We start from the raw sequence: 13887 nt of genomic DNA on the forward strand, positions 1-13887 counted from the left end.
AGTCGGGTGTACCTGGGCCTTCCCGGTCACGACCGGTACCATGTACCGGGTCGTCCCGGGTGCCTTGTTCTGCTTGGCCTACTCCTTAGGGAGAAGGTCAGCGCCTCAGTCCCCCCCCCACCCCCTTGGCCTTCTCCGGCAGATTTGTCTTGGACTCCTCCTATGCGGTCTCCGGGGCCACCATGAGTTTGACTGGATGGTCAGACTTCCTCTTGGACGGGGACCCTGAGCGCTGACTGAAGTCGCTGCAGATGTCGGACGCGCCGTGGCCCGGAGGAGCCCGCCGCAACAGTGCTCCCGGTGGCAGTGGACTCGGCAGTGCTTAGCCTTTTGTTGGACCCCCGTGGGAGGGACTCCCTCAAAGGACTTAGAAGCCCGCTCAGCATTCCCGATTTGGGAGAGGCATGCTCCTGAGACCCACCCCGACAGAGGCCTTGGCCTGTAGCCATTCCTTCAGCTGTCTACGCTGATCCATTATCATGCAAGTCGAGAGCTCACGGCAAAACCCACAATCTTCCTTCTTGTGCGTCGAGTACAGGTAGTAAAGGCATTGGGAATGTTTATCGTCCATATAAACATTCTACAGTCGGTACAAAGATTGAAAAAAAGAGTAGGATTCCTTCTCGTCTGCCATGATCCACACGGTGTAGGCCTGGAAGGATCTTCTGAAGCCTCCACGAAGAAACTGGATGAAATTCGCCCTTGAGGGGCTCTGAAAAGTAAGAAAAACGGATCCCCGTTAATCGGAAGGTTGATTGATGGAGAACAGGTGCTCGATTGGCTTTTCCAAAAAAAGCCAAAATGCTGAAAAAAGCTCAAGAGCCAAGCATGAGGACTCCCAAATGAACGTGTGGTAAAAATCGGAAGAGGGCTGCCAGAGGAAGGGCTTAGGTAGAGGGCAGTATGACCCAGAGCTCAGTGATTGGTTGTTAGGAGAAAGTTCAGAACAAACTGATTTTTTCTTTTACTGAGGATTCCCAGCCTGACGACAGGGAATATTCATGGAGCAGGTGAATCCATGCCAGACACCATGCTTCGAGCTCAATAGTGAACTGCAAAGATGCCTCAATCTCAAACACGCCTTGTAACACTTGTGTGGATTCATAACAGGAAATGGGCAACTGAGTTTTTTTTAAAGCCTTTGTGGCTCATCAGCTGTTGCACAGCAGATGAAAACCAACTACTTGCAAGTGCATTAAAACACAATGTTGAAAAAGGGAGAGACCTGGAAAGATACAGAACAAAAAGCACCTGGCACTGGGTAAATAAACATTTGCAGCCTTAAATTGTGATAAATAAGTGCAAGAAACATACTATCGTCATTTTCCATCATCATGTCGTCCTCTTCAGGAAATATGACATTCTTCTTTTTTTTCTTTTTCCCAAGCACAAAATCCAAGTCCTCCTCGGTTTCCACAGGAGGCTCAGGTTCTTCAATCTCAATCTTTAGCTCCTGCAACAGATAACAAGTTGAAGGTTTAATAATCTTACCAGCTACTTAAATGCATGCAAAGTACACTTTGAAACAGCAGCACAACCAGAGTTCTCCCAGTTTAAAATCTCATTTTCCATATGTTGGGCAAGATTGTATGCAGTACCCTTAGGGTGCACTACAACAACCCCGACAACCTGGCAATAGCAACCCAACCTTTGGTAGAAGTCTGTACTACACAGGTTGGTAGTGTGGACGAGCAGCCAGGCTCATCTCAAGAGGTGTCAATGTGAGCTGTAGGGGAGTTACACAGAGGTGCACAGTGACAAGTATTCAAGAAAACACTTACACAGGGTTTCTTGGTAAAACAAATTATTAACTTACCAGGCAGTTAATGTAAGCATGTTCCAGAAGGGAGCACTGTAAAACACCACACAAATATACTTCAAATTATACACTCTTAAACTCAGAATCAGTAAATACGCATTTGGGATGGAATACAGTAGAGACTACAACCACAGGTGACTTCAATTGCTAGGGTGCCATGGACAATGTATTACTGTTGAGCAAGTCAAAAGAGAAAGATTAGAGCAAACAAGATACCAAATATTTCTTAAGCAGGCAAATACTTTCAGATCCTCCATAAGAGTCAGTTAAAACATGCTAAGCCAAAGTCAATAAGCAAGAGTCTATATGGGCTGAAGCACTTCTTTGAAGGCAAATAGAAAAGTCTTTGCACTATGTTTCAGAAGCGCTTGAAGAAAAAAAGAGGAATCAAAGTAGTCCAAACTTGTGGGGGCGAGGGGTTACAATGTTCACTTGTTTCTGGGTCATACATCCTGGGCCGATTTGCACAAGTCAGACCTCTGCGGATTCCCACGGGGGAGGAGGGGTCCTCTTTTCGGAAATGCATGGGGTTCCCCGTTTTCCTTGGTGGCTTGGACACCCTAGGCCTATATCTGTATGGTGTGCGCTTGAACTGAATTTCACAAATTCTGCTGTTGGAAAAGACTTGGGGTTGGCTGCGTTTTCGTCTTTCCCCTTGGCTCCCAGGATAGTCGCAGCCACACGTGAGGTACCGTTTTCGTCAGGACACCTGTGGGAAGGTATGATATTTGTTGCGTTTGACTCATTTGCTGGTGCCCTTTGTCACACAACCCTTTCATTTCCCAAATGTGCCCTACATTTAGTCGCTGCTTTAGACACCATACACTTTTGTAACCTGCACAAGTCACCTACCCTTGAAAAGGTCTGCCTGTGCTTTTTCAAAAAATGTATGCTTGCCGTTCCTCACCACATTTGTTTTTACAAATGCCTTAGACACAGTCAGTATCAGCAACGGTAGGTCTCATGGATCACCATGTTAGGCGCTTACACCATACCCTTTGGGCCAGACACACTGTATTCAGAATGCAACTGTAATGGCCTAGGCTTTGCAGATGATCGAAGGCACCTTACGTAGTGACATTATCGGATGCTGCAGGCACAAAATCATTGACCTAGGAAGCTCAGTCACAAATTGTTTGGTAGTTTGCTCAGGTACTTGCTACGCTGTTTCTCCCAGTCTCCATTCTGATCTGTAGCCTAGTCTTCCTCTCCTTGATGCCTCCTGTACCTTATGCTCTCACCCCTGGTTAGACTATTGATTTCCTTAGAATCAATGAAGAAGTCTACTACCTCCATCGTTTTGCCTGCATTCCCAAGACTCCTGGTAGGGTTTTATATTCCCCAGAAGGTTGCCCCCATTCTCAGATCTATTTGGACAATGCCTTTTATCCAACCTGTTAACCGAGGGCGACAGACAGTCCTCATCTAGAAATCTGCATATTTTTGCACCAGAAGACAAGACTGTGGCAAGTCCAGCGGCATGTAATAAGACTGACCATATTAGTATTACCAACAGCACCACTACCACCGTTATTACTATTGCCAGCAATGGTACTACTAGTAGTACTTGTAGTGACAATATTGTTGGCAGCATTAGGATTCCTACCAGTAGCATTAAATCAGCTGGTATTACTGTTTGTAGGAACAGACTTCTACTAATAGTATCACAACTATCTGGTACTACTACGGTTGGTGAAAGATTAAGTATCAAGTAAAAGAAAAAGCAATCTAGCGCATTACCCGTTAGGGAGAAAGGTGTTAATTCCTTCAACCATAGAGACCCCAAGCTTTTTTTGCTGGACTTTATCTCATCTCATGCAATTTTAATGCGATTTCTTCTCCGTCTTTCTTTTGACTGACAAACTCCATAGGCATCATCTTTACATTGTGTCACACAGCACCTTCAGTGTAGTGGCACAGGGAAGTCTTCTCTTGGTGAAACTGTTTCCAAGAGCAGTGAAGTGAATGTGACTTACATTTTGTAACTTTCTAGACCCAGCACACTATCTTACCATAGGGTGCTGGGCGGGGGGGTGGGGGGGGGTGGGGTTAACTTAGTATCTCCCTTGTCTAGTTTCTCATTTAACATTTTTATGTTACCCTTCCTACAATTAGTGGTTGGTGGAAGTGGTTTACTTTTTACAACCTTGTGTGTTTTTATTCACAGCCACGGTAAGGCACCCATGGGTGCCCATTTCATCAAAAAGGCCTCAGTCTTTTTTGCCATTTCTTGTCAGGAAGGTCCTTCTTGAGATTTACACTGTGTGTCAAACCAGGTTTGGTTTGTCTTTGGCAGGATTCACGAGTGAAGCCCACCTCTGGCTCCAGTATGTCTGGCAGGAGCAGGAAGTGAGGGAGCTGCCCGAAGCTCCCTGTGCTTAATCCCCTTGGTTACAGGAATGCACCCAAAGGTGAGTGGCCGGCTGGATGTCCAGCAAGGACAGCCACCCTGCAGTGTGATTGACAGCTAGGCTGGAATGAATGGGAGAAACCTGAATAAAAGGCAAGGTATTTAGGCTTTGAAGGCAGAGTCGACCACTGGACGAAGGAATCCAAAGAAGAACTTGGAAGAGACGTCTGCTGCAACTCCTGGACCGTTGGTTTGCCCTGTGAAGCCCTGCTGCTGTGCTGGAGCTCAGAATTTGCCTCGACTAGAGAAATCCTGCAAGGATTACTTCTCCATTTGAGTTGGTGGGACCAATCAACTCCAAAGTAAGCCTGTCTGGACATTCTCTCAAAGCGGGTTGCATTTCCACTGCTGCTGCTGGAACCAAAGAGCCAGGGAGAGGAACACCAGATTGTGTGCTTTGCTTTTAAGTCGGACCTGAGCGCTAAGAAGATCCTCCGGACTTCCCTGTTGCAGGACTGACCAAGCCCGAGTCACCTCAAAGTGGTATCCGAGAACCACAGTGTTGCTATTTGCGGTCAGACTCCATGAGCTGAAACACTGAAGAACCGCTGAATTGAAGTTTACCCATTGCTGCCGCCGACCTTCACATTGCAGAGCAGGAGTCCCCAGACATCTTCCCTCTTGTCCCCACGACTGAGGTTCAGGAACAACAGGATCTGCAGAGCTTCACAGGAACAGAAGTCAGCTAGAACCATTTCTTCTAAACAGAGGGACTGTAAAGTCTAAGAATTACCTCTTGTTGTGTAGCCTTACTTGCTCTCAGTTGAGACCCGTCTTGGCTACCTTGCAGAGTTGCTAAAGCTTTGCCCCTCACAAGCCTCTCAGCTTGTGGCCCTTTAAGTGTTATTTTCTACACACATTTCTAAAACATTGCGCAAGACTTGCACCTACCTGCAAAAGAAGATCTTGGGCTCCCCTTGACATTGTGCAATTAACAGTGGCTGTCCTGGCTCCCCGAGAGACTACCATTTACCTCTGACTTTGTGCTTTGGCCTTTCCCCCAGGGAAAGGGTTAAATTACTCTGCTTTGGGAGGTGTTTAATACCTGTTCATGCATTATTTGTTAAACTTTGTTTTATTCCTATATTATCTTTCACCAAACTCAGTATTTTTCTAAATGTACCAGTGAATGTCCTAGCTATTTAAGTTACCTGAGAGTGTAGAAGTGTGTGTGCCATAGCTAATGGGTGTCATCTGATTTAGAGAAACTAAGTGTTTTTGAAGTATATTTAAGTGTTTCATGTTTTGCTCCCTTTCTGAAGGCTTTTTTAACTGACTGAAATAAATTGTTTTATCAAGAAACCTTGAGTATAGTGTATATTTGGATAACTATTGTGAAACTTTGCCACAACATTACTGCTCATATCGACCCCTCGAGATCAGCCTGGCTGCTCAGCCACATTACCCACCTGTGTAGTTCAGACTTCTACCAAAAGTTGGGACCCTATTGCCAGGAGGTCAGGGTTATTTTAGTGCACCGAAAGGGTACTGCATTCAATCTTGCCCAACATTGCCCCTTTGCTGCTATAATGGATACACAGTTTGTATTTCCTCAAAGCTTAAAAGCAGCTTACAAAAAAGGATTGAATTTCCTCTGAGCCCTGCTGCATTTTGCATGGTTGCCAGGTTCTGTGGGAAATCTCAAAGAAGGGGTGGCCGAGCTTAATGGGGAAAGGAGAAAAACGCAATGGGGCAGTTCCTATTACAAGGATGCAAAAGCACAAGTCAGATACAGTGTTGCTTTGACAAACTTTATTTAAAAAATAAATAAAAAGGGGAGTGAGGGGGTTGAGCAAACTCATACCATTCCCTAAAGCCAAGAGGTGTTTCCCCAACCTCAACCAAAAATACAAATGTTTCAGTCCGGTTGTCCAAATCTAAAAAGTGTCCACTGTCCTGTGTCCAAAACCATTTCAGGCCCTTACATTTTGAACCAAGAATAAGGTCAAAAGGGGAGTTCGGTAGCTTTCAGGGGTTTGGGGAAAAACAGTTGCAAAATCAAGGTTCAGGAAGGTCTCTATTAGACACCAAGAGGAATGGCTTCCGTCTCCTTGGCTCACTTGAGACTTACTTCACAGACCAAGAGTATACCGCCACCCCCTCCTGTGAGTTTATTTATATTCCCCAAAGTTCCACTCTGCTGGTCAGTGAGAGTGCATCTACCTTTCTTAACCTTTTCTGTACTCTAGAATCCAGGGGGGAATGACCCCCCCCCCCCAACCCCTTCCCCAATATTGACAATACCAAGGGGATGCTCCTCTCTTGGGCTTTCCAAACTTCCACAATGCTGAAAAAACAAAGCTCTATTAGGGAGGAATGTCTCCCCTTGGCATTTTCCAGGTTCACTTGTCCCTGGGAAAGTGACTGTGTGCCCCTGGTTATTGTACTCTGCTCAGTACCCTAAGTACCTGGTTCCCCATCCTGCCAAGCAATGGGATGCAAATTGTTATTCTGAGTGCAAGTCCCAAACTCGCCAGTTTCAAAACAGGGCATCTTTTGGGTTCACAGACCTTCACTTCTCGCCCCTGCTATGTTCCCAGCTTTTAAACTTCACCCAGCGCTAACAAGACCATCTGCATACCTCATGAGGTTGCCTACATCACAAGTTTTCCTCATTTGCGCTCAGCTGTATTAAGGAGATTTTTCATGTTTATGATCCCCCCCATCCCTGTTGAGAGCCCCAGCACTTTTAGCTGGACATGTGGACCTTTTTCTCAAATCCTGAATGAGTGGTGCCCTTTTCCACTCTTCATTGGCTCTGTATTTTGGAACTCTGTTCTACCTGTCCTATGGAGTCTACTTTCCTCCATACCTCTTTATGGCATCTGTATTGTACTGTTGGGGCACACAGCTCCTTAAGTGCAGTGTTGCTTGGGGCCCCTTTGGGTCCTCAGAGATGGTCTTTATCCTAGAGCAACTACAGTTCCTAGTAGCTCTCCTAAAACAGTCGGAGATTGGCGCGCACACACACCACTCACTGTATGGAGTGCTAAGGGGACACTTGGGATTCCGTCTCTGCTCCTGTGACTTTTTAGTCACAGACACACCTGAGTTATGGCTGGTGGCAGTGGACGTGTTCTACCAACTATTGTGTGTTTCTTTTTTAACCAGAGACCATGTCCATAGCCCCCATAGTGCACAACAGGGGCACCCAAGTATTAATTTTGGGGCTTTCTTATTTTGCAGTTTCTAGCATGGTTATTCTTTGTCAGCCCTTCTCAGAGAGGGTGTGTGTGTGTGTGTGTGTGTGTGTGTGTGTGTGTGTGTGTGTGTGTGTGTGTGTGTGTGTGTGTGTGTGTGTGTGTGTGTGTGTGTGTGTGTGTGTGTGTGTGTGTGTGTGTGTGTGTGTGTGTGTGTGTGTGTGTGTGTGTGTGTGTGTGTGTGTGTGTGTGTGTGTGTGTGTGTGTGTGTGTGTGTGTGTGTGTGTGTGTGTGTGTGTGTGTGTGTGTGTGTGTGTGTGTGTGTGTGTGTGTGTGTGTGTGTGTGTGTGTGTGTGTGTGTGTGTGTGTGTGTGTGTGTGTGTGTGTGTGTGTGTGTGTGTGTGTGTGTGTGTGTGTGTGTGTGTGTGTGTGTGTGTGGCCTGTGGCCTGTGGCCTGTGGCCTGTGGCCTGTGGCCTGTGGCCTGTGGCCTGTGGCCTGTGGCCTGTGGCCTGTGGCCTGTGGCCTGAACCCTTGGGTGTCCCCGCCTAGGTTCCAGAGTGTCTGGGCAGGCAGTGTGGGAGGAGTTTCCCACCCCCCCTGTCCTTTGTCTGCCAAAGTGCTGGACAGCTCGCACTAGGGCTACAGATGTCCAGATCGAAAATCTTGCCCAACAGTATGGCTGTCCATAGTAATGATAAATCGTCCTGACTTGTGTCAGCCCCAGAACATTTTGCATTTACTCCGAGTGGGATCCCGTTTCCACACTCACAATCTTCCTCTTTATGGGTGTTATTTTTTTAGCCTCTCCATGCTGTCTTTTAAAAAACGTATCTTCAGACAACGTTTTGGCAATATGTGCCTATAGTTGCCCTAGGGCAGAGGTCTTCAAACTGTGGGGCGCGCCCGCTTCCTGGTGGGGGGTGGGGGGGAACAGAGTCCAGCATGAAATGTAAAATTGGAGGAAATGTGAAGGGGCAGCTCACATGGTCAGACTGGGCCATAGAACGGTCTTCGGCACCAATGAAAAAATGGCCAGCCGTTGAAAATGGATATTCAGTGTTTAGTCACAGACTGAATAGTACCCAAGGAGTTGTTTTTTGTTCAAATGTAAACAAATGGTGATATTTAAAGAATATTTATTCAGCAACAATGGTCAAAACTACTAGCTGTATAGTGAAGTAACTCCTCAAACTGGCCCACATTGGCCAAAAAAAGTGGCCCATTTTTACTGGCCTACATTTGCATTTTTGGTACGGTCATCACCCTACTGTCCTAAAGGCCAGTCCATGCCTGCCGGCTCATCCATAATGGGTGAGGGGGCGTCCACCCACTGGCCACCTCATCCATTATGGAGGAGCCATGGAGCCAGCCCAGTGAAACACTGAGCACTCTCTCATCTGCTTTTTCCAGCTGAGGGAGTGCTCCTGGGCTGGCTGAACTGTCAAAGGGAAACTCTGTTTGCCTTTGACAGGCATTTCCCCAGCCGCACACAATGCAACGTTGGGGGTGTTTTGCTTCACCAGTCTTGCATAGCTCATGTATGTATGTATGTATGTATGTATGTATGTATGTATGTATGTATGTATGTATGTATGTATGTATGTATGTGTGTGTGTGTGTGTGTGTATGTATGTGTGAGGGGGTGTTCCTGCGCCTCCTCGCACATACGGGCAGAGCAACCTGGAGCGGGGCATTTTAGCAACCACGCGAGGTAAGTTTATGGCGATTTTATTTTTTATTTAAATGTGTATGGATGTGTGTATGCTTGCGTTATGGGACTGTGATGGGAGCAGGATGGGGCAGCACTGGGATAGCGGTGGGGGTAGGGCGGGGAGAGCCCAGGGTGTGTACTGGGAGTAGGGTTTGGTGACGGCACGCAAAGGTTCATAGCGTTATTTACATACGGTCATCTGGCACTTTTGGGGGGAGGGGGTGGCCTGCCCAAACTTTGCTCAGGGGGGGCCAGGCCAAAAAAGTTTGAAGACCACTGTCCTAGGGGCTCCCCTTTTAACTTTCTCTGGCTAACCTTGTGATAACTACAGTTCAAGGGTAGAAAGAATCTTTGGATATCTTTCACATTGTATTAGGTGAGACCAGCAGCCCCCAACTTATGAGGAGTGCTGGGAAGATACTAAACATCCCCTTCCTCATTTTAAATGTAACATTGATGTTACAAGGACAAACCTAACTTTAATGGCTGGTGGCAGTGAACCTTTTTATTAATTCGGTGCACTTACCACATGATGCAAAAGGCACCCATGGGTGCTCATTTTACCAAAAGGACCAAGTCTTTTTTCGGCATTTGTTCATTGTCCTTTTTTGTTGACCTCCAGGGTGGAAAATTCCTTGGTGCGATTTTTATCATCTTCAGCGGGACTCCTGTGGACTACTCGCCCAGTCTCCAGAGTGACCGTGAAGGCAGGCAGTCAGGGAGGAGTCCAAAACTCTGCAGTCCTTTCTCTTCCAGCCACGGTGTGAGAATCCAGTTCAAACTGGGAGTCTGGCTGTCCTGAAAGGATTGCCAAAACCCTCACCCAAAGTTTGAATGTTGCAAGGCTGTTTGATTGGCTGGATTCATGCATAAAGTCCAATCCTGGAAGCTGAAGAGGTAGTCGACCACTGGAACCAAAACTGAAGAGGATGACGAAGGAACCGCGGCAGAGACCATTTCCAGCAACCGGAGAGCCTGCTGTGTAACTGGAGCCTGCTGTACCCCTTTCTTGCCAATCGACCTGGGGACTCTGAAAACAACCCAGAGCCTGGTGAGACCCACTAGACTGAAGAGCTGCATTTTGAGCCATCCCACGCTGCAACCTTGTGTGGCTGAAATACCTTGGGACCTTGAGCTATTGTGCGGTGCAGTCTTCCAAGTTGCGAATCTTGCTGAAACTTAGTGGGCATTCCTCCAGAGACATGAAGTCTGAAAAGTTCCCACCCAACAAGAATCCGACAAGCGATATTCGGTCTTCTGTGCTCTTAAAAAGGCACCAAATCAACAGAGCCGCATCTAGCCACAAAGAAACCCTTGCGAAAAGCCTTCTTTGTCGATCTCGGCTGAAAAAGCACATCCAGGGTCCTGTCTTCTGTCCTACTGACAAGGAATGTAGTGCCTGGGTTTATGGCTATAGATGCTGAAGTCCTCCTGCTGCAGAATAGTCTGTGCCGAGGTACTATGCTGGCTTGGGTATTTACTTACCTTAAGTCTCTTGAGACTCCTGTGTAGTTTTGGGTTCTCTGTAATTGGGCGGTCTCTAGTCCAGTTCACCCAGGCCCACTGCTGGAATCCTCAGAGCGTAGTCTGAAGCCCCATAGGCCCTAAACTAACCGTTTAAACAGTCTGCCTCAGAAACTCCGACTTTACGTGCAACTGTGCCTCTCAGTCTATGTTGGGCAAGAATTGATTTAGTAACTCTTTGGGAGATCTACACACATGTCCTCTAGGTATTAGGTAACCCACCTTTTGGTATAGGCTGTACTACACAAGTTGGTAGTGTAACTGAGCAGCCAGGCTTATCTCAAGAGGGGTAAATGTGCGCTGTAGAGTTGCAACAATGAAATCCACCAATACAAGTAATCAAGTAACACTTACTCCGTTTTAGTTCGAATAGTTATTTAACAGCAGTTTTTAAATAAGCACTCTAAAAAAAAAAAGGCAATATATGTAACAAACATACTTCAAAATACTTTTCCAGAATCAACACAAAGCTCGTTGATACTCTTTAGAGAGGCTTTTTACACATTTCCTACACCTTGAGGTGACGTCACTAACTAGGACAGTAATGGCATTTATACATCACTAGTACACTTTGTAGATTCTGAGGTTTGCAGGAAGGTTAAGGGAAGGAAATAGGTTAAACAGATTGTCAGAGCATGTGAGCACTTACATCTTCCAATGAAGTTTAGACAAAAACCTTTCCCAGCAATACTAGTTTACAAACAAGTTATCACCTCTGAGGGACAGAAAATATCAAAGTCAAATGTACTAGAAGAGTCTGCATGGAGCCAGGACAGCCAACGTCAATTGGAGCACAGTGTATGGAGCCAAGGCACTTCTTAGATAGCAAAGTCTTGCACAAAGTTAGAGTTTGTTTGAAGAAAAATGACTGTAGCACCACAAGCTGTTACACTTGTGAAGGGTAGTGCTGAAATCAAATCTAGTAAAGTAGCTACTGCAAGTCTCAACTGAGAAGAGCAAAGCTAAAGATACTGAGGTAAGTAAGTCAAGTCAGAACAGTACCTTTGGTTAGAAGAGTGGTCCAGCTGGCTTCTGTCTGGTTGCAGCAATGCAGATCCTAGGTTCCTGGGCCACAGTCTTTGGGGACAAGAGGGAGGATGTCTGGAGAACTCCTATGGCAGCAATTCGGAGGTCAGCGGCAGCTACAGGCTCTTTTCGGATCAGCAGCACTTTAAGGTTTCAGCGCTTGGTAAACAGAGGAGGAGAAACGGTGTGGAGGAGAAACTGCTCACGCCTACAGCTGAAACCGCACTGGATGGATTTTCACCAAATTTGCGGCAGGAGCGGCGGCTTGGTCCCAAAAGCGTGCTTTTGTAATTTGGTGGAAATCTGTCGAGTAGTTTGCTTTTTTAAAAACGACTAAAAAGTAGGGCCAAAAAATGTTATCTGGGTCCGGTCCGCGGATAGGACTCAGATTGGCTTAGAAGGCAACGTGGTGTCTGCGGACAACATATGCGCCAACTGATTGAATGGTGAAAAGCGTGAGATTTTTGGAAACGCCCACCATCTTGCATTCATGGACAGCGGCCGGTGTCCGCTGACATCACAGTAAAAACACAACATTGCACTTGTCAAACAATCTCGAGGGAGGCGAGGGGTGATGGGATATGGCTGCAAGAAGCAAAAAAACAGGTGTTTTCCGTTAACAGTCCTGTGAAGTTCGCAGATACCTCTGCATTACAGGGTTGGTGAAAAGCAGTTCTTGGATGGCTTATAACTGGTGCCACTTAATGAAAATGCATGACATTTTGCAAGTATATTCTTGGTGGGATTCGGTCAAACAGGTGCTGGAGGCCATCGCCAGGCTGCGCTCCTTCATAGACACCAAAATAGAGGTCGTCAAGGCGGACATGCAACTGATTCGCCAATACATGCGCAACCTCGGCACGTGTAACAGCTAGAGAGGTTGGGCAACAAGAAACCACAGAAGCACTGAAAGTTATTCGTTCTAGAGAGAAGGAACAGGAGAGGAGAAACAGTCTTGGAAGAGAGGGCGGAGGATGCTGAGGGGCGGTCTAGACGCAACAATGTGCGCCTCCTAGGCACCCCTGAAGGGATGGAAGGCCCCAACCCAACAACGTTCACAGGGCTTTGTGGTGGAGCAGGCCTACAGAACCCTACAAAAAAAGGCCACCACCTGGATCACACCCTCGACCGATAGCAAGGATCTTGAACTTCCAGGATAGAGAAATTATACTATGTTACTTGCGAGAAGGAGGGGAAATAAGAAGAGCCAATACCAGAATTGCTATATACCCGGTCTACACTCCAGCGGTATGGAGAGCAAGGAACTCCTTTGTCCCGATCAAGGCCAGGCTTCGGCAGCTAAACCTTAAATACATGCTAATGTACCAGTCAAGGCTCAAAGTGCTGTACAAGGGGAGAGCTGTCTTCTTGGAGACCCCGGCGGCAGCCACCATGTGGATGGAGCATAACAATATGGCGGAAAGGGAATAAGCTGTGATATAGTTCCGAGTTACGGAGACAGGAAGGGGACAGTCTGACTGCAGCGCCTTGAAAGACTACGACACAGCACACTACAACGGATACATGAACCTACCGCAGCAAGGACACATCTTATGAAGGACGGGCGGGGGGAGAATGGAATTCTGGGGTACTCTGCCTGAGCCAACAGGAGCATCCCCGCGAAAGGACCAGTTGCTGACTTGACACGACCCGCACCCAAAGACCCGGATGGGCCAAGACGAGTGTTGCCTGTTCAGTGCAACTGCTGGGTGCAATTGGTTAATTTTGGTTTGTTGTTTGAATTGTTATAAGGTCTTCACAATAACTGGTATAAATGGGGAAAAGGACACTCAAAGGGGGAAACATAAGGGACAGAGATGGGAGTGGAAGGGGGCAGATGAGCTGGTGGAATCAAAGAGAGTGAGGTGCAGAATTGGGTTACGCAATGTAGCAATGGCAGCGGATATAAAAGGGCTGACATGGAATGTCAGAGGGATGGGTACCTACATGCGTAGGAAAAGGATTAAATCCTTCCTGCTGCAGGAAACCCACCTCACTGCTGATAGCAGTAACAATGTGGCAGGGTACTGGGGCGGGCAGGGTTTTGGAGCAACATACTCTAAATATTCACAAGGCGTATACACTGGGTTTAGCGAGTGACTTTCTAACTATTAACTAAGGAGACGGATGCTAAGCAGAGTTTATATGCAGTACTCTTTGGGACCACTACACACAACTATGACTAAGCAAAACCATCCTTTGTTACAAGTCTGAACTACACATGGTAAAAGATCTGAGCAGCCAGGCTCATCTCAA

At 46.8% G+C, this 13887-nt stretch overlaps 1 protein-coding gene across 1 annotated transcript in view; it reads right to left on the reverse strand.

The window, feature by feature from the left end:
* The window catches only part of EIF2S2 (eukaryotic translation initiation factor 2 subunit beta), a 238439-nt gene that overhangs the window by 164699 nt on the left and 59853 nt on the right, over positions 1-13887 (reverse strand). Inside the window, exon 4 of the mRNA XM_069652149.1 lies at positions 1315-1453. Within this exon, the coding sequence (XP_069508250.1) occupies positions 1315-1453 (139 nt within the window). The remainder of the gene's footprint in view (positions 1-1314; positions 1454-13887) is intronic.

This window comes from Ambystoma mexicanum, chromosome 3p, assembly GCF_040938575.1.
Source record: "Ambystoma mexicanum isolate Mex_15411 chromosome 3p, UKY_AmexF1_1, whole genome shotgun sequence".
Taxonomy (NCBI): Eukaryota; Metazoa; Chordata; class Amphibia; order Caudata; family Ambystomatidae; genus Ambystoma; species Ambystoma mexicanum.